The following is a 6,211-nucleotide window of genomic DNA, read 5'->3' as shown; positions in this document are numbered from 1 at the left end:
CCCCTCATTTATTTTTTTTAAGCTTACTTCTTTTTCGAGAGAGTGAGAGCCAGAGCACGCGTGTGCGTGAGGGAGGGGCGGAGAGAGAGGATGAGAGAGAATCCCAAGCATGCTCTGAGCTGTCAGCATAGAGCCCAACGCGGGGCTTGGACCCATGAACCGTAGGATCATGACCTGGGCAGAAATCAAGAATCAGATGCTTAACGGACCGAGCCACCCAGGGCTGCCCCACATCGTAGCCATTTTTAAGTGTACCGTTCAGTATTGTGAAGTGGTTTCACGCTGTTGTGCAACAGTCTCTAGAACTTTTCATCTTGCAACACTAAAACTCTACGCTTGCTGAATGCCGAAATTCCCTGTCCTCGCACCCCCAGCCCTGGGTCACCAGCTTTCCACTCTCCGTTTCTGTGATTTTTGACCACTTCAGATACTTCACATGAATGGAATCATACAGCATTTGTCCGTTTGCTTGGCCCTTTTGAAAAAAAAAATCCGTGTCTGGCACTGTTCACAGGCACGACGACCTCCCACTAGTAAACATCTCCAATTGTGTGCACACACGCACCCAGGAAAAGAGCAAAGGGAAGCGAGAGATGGCAGCAAATACTCACACAGCCACCTCTTGGGAGAGGATCCACATAGAGTTGGAAAAAGCCCTCTAGAAATTCTGATGCTCCCCCAGGAATATGCCCCCTTGCTGCGAATCACTGCTGTGGATAGAGAGAGGGTTCAGCTAACCCTGGGAGCAGGGCAGAGGTCGGCTGTAACATTTATTGGGCACTCCCAGTGGGCAGAGTGCTGGGCAAAACACTGGAAGGCATTGCAGCAGAGGTTCAATAGCTATTGCCACGTGCCTCGTGATTATATTTTAACTAAAGGGAGGGGATACGTGTTAAGCACACACCAGCATGTGTGACCGACACGTAGATATATGCATTGTGCATTCACCACTGCTAGTTTAGCGTGAGAGGTTACCGCAGTAACCATGGCACGAGAAGCCACTGGGACACATGGACTGAGTAAAGATCGAAGACACATTCCAGCGCGCAAGTTGTAATTTACCATTCTGGTGATGAGCGGAAGCTACCCGAAAACACTAGAAAACTTGGTGTTTTCTTGGTGAACCTATTTTCTTAACCATACAGGCCGCTTGAGTTCACATTCAAATTAGTAGTCCAATTCAGCATGAAATAAAGGCAGTTGACTCAACAATGTACTAGAACAGCTTTATGTTAATAAAAAATGGTTTTTTTATTAAAAAAATTTTTTTTAATGTTTATTTAGTTTTGGAAGAGAGAGAGAGAGAGAGAGCAGGGGAGGGGCAGAGAGGAAAGGAGACACAGAACCGAAAGCAGGTTCCAGGCTCCGAGCCTTCGGCGCAAAGCCCGACTCGGGGCTTGAACTCATGAACCGTGAGATCATGACCCGAGCCAAAGTTGGATGCCTAACCAACTGAGCCACCCAGGAGCCCCTAAAAATGTTTATTTTTAAGTAAGATCAGCCTGTTGATAGTACCGTTCCCAAAGGTCAGACACAGATTCTGAAAGTTAATAGCATTTTTCCTCTTAAAAAAAAAAAAAAAGCTTCCATTAAGTTAAAGACCTTCCAATAAATTTAGTGAACAGAGGCATATGACTGTCCTATATCTGGGAAAGTTTATTTATATTTTTATGTACTTTTAAAATTATTTTAAAGCAGTGTTGCCAGATAAAATACAGGATGTATGTTAGTGCATGGGACATGCTCATGCTAAAAAAAATTATTCGTTGTTTATTTGAAATTAGAATTTAACTGGACATCCTGTATTTTTATTTGCTAAATCTGGCAGCCCTATTTTAAGGTTAATACAGTTTTGGAACTTCCAGAAGTTCCGTCAAAAAGGAGGGAGGCTGATTTATCTTTATTTACATGCTCACATAGTCAGAGGGGAAGGCTTATCCCTCTGGCAGCAAAACTGTAGATTTTGTAGAATTGACTTAAATGATGGAGACAATTTCATTTCTTACTTCTTTTATCATGTAGCAGGATGTGCTTTAATCGGTTGAATTTTTACCTTGAAATATTTGAGATGACTGGTTATAAATATTAACATTACGTTGCAGTCTCAGAAATAGAAAAACTAACATCTGGCTTGAAAAGTCCCCCATCATAAATAGTCATGTCCTCAACCTACCTTCCTTCCTTCCTTCCTTCCTTCCTTCCCTTCTTCCTTCTCCCTCCCTCCCTTCCTTTTTCTCTTTCTTTCCTTCTTTCTTTTCCTTCTTTCCCTTCTTCCTTCCTTCCTTCCTTCTTTCTTTCCTTCCCTTCTTCCTTCCTTCTTCCTTCTTCATTCCTACACTGATATGTACAGTTGTTTCTGTCAAAAATGTCTGTGTCAATATATTTAAACAGTCAAGACAATGTTACCCTGAAAAAGAAAAAAAGAACGAGAAAGAAGTGCTTGCGGACTAGATTGATAGGTTCTATTCTAGAAATGCACTTACCGCGATCTAAATTTATAGCTCATGTCTCATTTAATTGAGATTTCTAAATTAGAGGAGAGAGGTTTCAATCCTAATTTTGCACAGAAAAGTTCACATGAAACCAGCTGTTGTGCAGGAATGTAGAATGATAATAATGACTGAATTCCAACTTCCATTCCTACTCGTTTTTTCTTATTTTAAACACCAAAGAATATACTTCTATGTGAAGAGCATACTTATATGTTTGCTTTATACTCATACATAAAATTAATACAATTATTAACAAATGCACAGATTGTATTTGATGGCACAGACAGCTTTGACACTCAAAGCTATTTGAGAATGGAGTCCAAGCATGCCAGTGTTTATTCTGGGACTGACTATACATGTTTCTGTTTCCTCTCTTGGACAGGAACACATCGGTTACAACTCACCTTTGTACCTGGAGTCTTTCTGGAAAGGAGGAAATGCCAGATGAATATGGGAAATCAAGTTGAGGCAAAGAAGCCATGGGGTTCAATATAATACAGGCCATTAAAGTAGCAAAAAAAAAAAAAAATGTCTATGTACCTCTGGCTCTTAAATATTCCCTATGGGAGGATAGCACTCCATCCAGCTATTTGCCACACACCCCTTTTCTTTTTTAGAGACATAAATTCCAAATTCCATCTTTTAGACAACAATCCGTTTGCTGTTTTGATGACAGTGATGGCGTAAGGTTGTGTCTCTGAATGTCCTTCACCAACCTCAAAAAGAAAGAGCCAGGCTGTTGGCCAGAAGAGTCTCTGTTTCATGTTACCTTTTGTGACGGTGGTGAGACGGTTGGGTACGGTATGTGAGCCGTAGACTCTCCGGGGGGAGGACAGCAGCCTCCACAGTCCTGCGTGGGCAGATGAGGCAGAGCATAGAAGTGTGTCCCTATGGGGAGTGAGAGCTCGCTCACCTTGGATGTTCTGGAAACTTCTAGAGCCTAAGTAGGGTCCGCATCGCCATTTTGAACGTGTGTTTGGCAGTTGCGTTTGTAACACGAGCCTTGCTGGACTCCTGTTACTGGCCTGTTGAGGTTTTTCTGATGGTGAATGTCACTGAGCATTTCCTGCCTCCAGTCGCCCAGAAACCGAGTGCGGGCCCCAGCCTCCGTAGCCTTCCCCTGGAACCCGGATGAAGGATGAAAAGCAGACAGTGAACAATTCCCACTGGAAATGGAACCCTCCTTGTCATCTCCCCCCTCCACCCCCTCCTGCGGAGGCACTGGCGCTGGGGACAGCTCACGGGGGCGGGGCAGAGGCGCTCATGTGGCTGTAGGAATACCTGGACAGGGAGGCCCCCGTGGTCCTGCCTTCCTCCTCCTCCCCCACCTCCCCTCTCACCCCTGGGGGACCAGGGTTGGGGCAGCAGGGGAAGGTGGCCATGAAGCCGAGGCGGAACCGTTTGTTCATGAAGCAGTAGATGATGGGGTTGACGCAGGACGAGGTGTAGGACAGCAGGAGGATGAACGAAATGGGGGTCCCGGAGAGGCGGCGCTCGGCTGAGGCCGTGTCATAGGCCCGCCAGGCGTTGGCGCTGAAGATGGGCATCCAGCACAAGAAGAAGAGGACCACGATGACCATGAGCATGCGAATCACCCGCTTCTTGGCCATTAGGTTGGCCGCCGAGCTGCTGCTCCTGACGCGGTTGACTCTGCTGCCGCCCCCGGTGCTGGACAGCTGCTGCAGCTCCAGCCGGGTGCGGGGCCTGGGCTTCTGCAGGTAACAGCCGTCGCTGTCCTCGTACCTGCCGCCGCCGCTGCTGCTCGGTTTCCTTTCTGGCGGGGGGGGGGGCAAGCGACATCACTTATTGTTGGGGATGGGTCACGCGGGACAGAGGGCGCGGGAGCCCCGCCCCCTCCATCAAGGGGCTCAAAGCAGACTTGAACGGAAGAGCTGGGCAGGCACCCTTGGGCCCTCACGGTGAGGGTAAGTAGCCATCCATAGTAGTCCTTTCCTTCAAACGAAAAGCTACTTAGGGGCACCCGGGTGGCTCAGTTGGCTAAGTGTCCGACTTCCGCTCAGGTCATGATCTCCTGGCTCATGAAGTCAGGCCCTGCCTCGGGCTCTGTGCTGACAGCTCGGCGCCTGGAGCCTGCTTGGGATTCTGTGTCTCCCTCTCTCTCTCTCTGCCCCTCCCCTGCTCGTGTTCTCTCTCTCTCTCTCTCTCTCAAAAAATCAATAAACATTTTTTTTTAAGAAAGAAAAGCTACTTAAAACTAATACAATAACACATCATCTATTATATGCATAGGATATAATCACAAAATAATATTTCATGCATGGCAATTGTAAGGATAAAAGAATTATGAGCGCGCGAATCTGCACACTTTTTCCTCTCTTTCTCCAGACCCTAAGGGGAAAGGGTCTCGCCTGCTGGGGAAGCCTCCACAGCGCTTTTACTGAGAAACCTGGATAATGAGCAGAAATCAACAAAAAACCAAAGAAGCTATAGAGACACGTAAGTTACACACACGATCAAAGAGTTGACTGAGGGGGTAGAGGGAGAAGGGCAAGAAGTTATGTCAACAAGGGTGTCGGCATACATTTTTGTGGATAGCAGATTGTAATGAGTGGGGAGGAAGCGAGGCCTTGTGGCAATTGTAATGTGACAAAGAGGGAGGAGAGAGGCGCCTGGGTGGCTCCGTCAGTTAAGTGTTGGACTCTTGATTTCAGCTCAAGTCATGACCTCAGTTTGTGAGATCGAGCCCCACCTCAGGTACTGCACGGACAGTGTGGAGACTGGCTGGGATTCTCTCTCTCCCTCTCTCTCTGCCCCTCCCCTGCTAGTTCTCTCTCTCTCTCTCTCTCTCTCTCAATAAATAAATAAATAACTAAAAAAGAAAGGGAGAGAAGATGGGGGAATTAGAATCCACTTCAGTTGCTGAAGGGGTCCATTTGCATATAACAGTGCAGTGAGTGTGGGACACACGGGCCCTCAGCTGATAACCGGGTATGTGTGTATTATGTCAGTTTCTCCATTTCAAAGATGAGGAAATAAAGACACTAGGTCTCATTGACTGTGCCTCATGACGCAGAGTCCCCTAAGAATACTTTCAAGAATCGCCAACATACACCCTCGGTGTATCTATGCTACGAGCAACACGCTTTCGTGATATTTTGGCATAAATGTACAGCTAAAAGATAGTTACCCCTAGCAGACTTCTTCTGGATGGCATCAAATTTTATTCCTTGGTAAAGTTCCAGAGAGATTAATCCATAGGCCACCATCATCACGATTCCAGGAATAAGAAAGAGGATGAGTAACAGGAACGTGTGCCTAATAAAATAAAAAGAAATTCAATAACCATCAACTCCAGTATTTCAAACTCAGATGGGATAAATAGGGTTCATCTCCATTTTAACTGATCTGAGCAAACACATTAATTACTCGTATTTAATTGCCTTAGAAATTCCATGTCTGGTGGTTCAGTCATTCAAAGTTGTTTACGTCTTTCCTTTTTTTCAGATAAAGTCTTTTACGAAGGACTAGTTAAGTTGGAAAGGGTTGGTGTAATTCTGTGCCTGAAACAAGCCTTCATGCATAACCAAGAAGAACTTAACAACGACAGAGTATGTGAACGATCTCAATGTAGCTATTACCAAAAATACCAATAAACATTGACAAGAGCTTACATTTATGGAGGACTTAACCATGCTACACACTAAGTATATTCATATATGTGTATATATATGTCTATACGTATAGACATATATGTGTAT

The 6,211-nt window shown here is 45.5% G+C and overlaps 1 protein-coding gene and 1 long non-coding RNA gene across 7 annotated transcripts in view; one reads left to right on the top strand and one right to left on the bottom strand.

The window, feature by feature from the left end:
- The window catches only part of LOC121037209 (uncharacterized), a 30,614-nt gene extending 27,626 nt beyond the window's left edge, over positions 1-2,988 (top strand). For both annotated transcript variants that reach the window (XR_005793653.1, XR_005793654.1), the window contains exon 3: positions 2,875-2,988. This is a non-coding gene — a long non-coding RNA (uncharacterized LOC121037209). The remainder of the gene's footprint in view (positions 1-2,874) is intronic.
- Positions 1,564-6,211, bottom strand: part of CCKAR (cholecystokinin A receptor) — a 12,505-nt gene continuing 7,857 nt past the window's right edge. For 2 of the 5 annotated variants that reach the window (XM_040486346.1, XM_040486368.1), the window contains exons 4-6: positions 5,641-5,768; positions 3,774-4,266; positions 1,635-3,612 (exon numbers count right to left, since the gene is read on the bottom strand). In XM_040486346.1, the coding sequence (XP_040342280.1) occupies positions 3,510-3,612; positions 3,774-4,266; positions 5,641-5,768 (724 nt within the window). In that variant the 3' untranslated portion in view covers positions 1,635-3,509. Of the gene's footprint in view, positions 4,267-5,640; positions 5,769-6,211 lie in introns of all 5 variants that reach the window. The other 3 variants (XR_005793639.1, XM_040486373.1, XM_040486360.1) reach the window with 3 other exon arrangements.

This window comes from Herpailurus yagouaroundi, unplaced genomic scaffold (assembly GCF_014898765.1).
Source record: "Herpailurus yagouaroundi ecotype Mexico unplaced genomic scaffold, PumYag 28, whole genome shotgun sequence".
In the NCBI taxonomy this organism is placed as follows: domain Eukaryota; kingdom Metazoa; phylum Chordata; class Mammalia; order Carnivora; family Felidae; genus Herpailurus; species Herpailurus yagouaroundi.
This window is presented reverse-complemented; position numbering and strand designations above follow the sequence as displayed.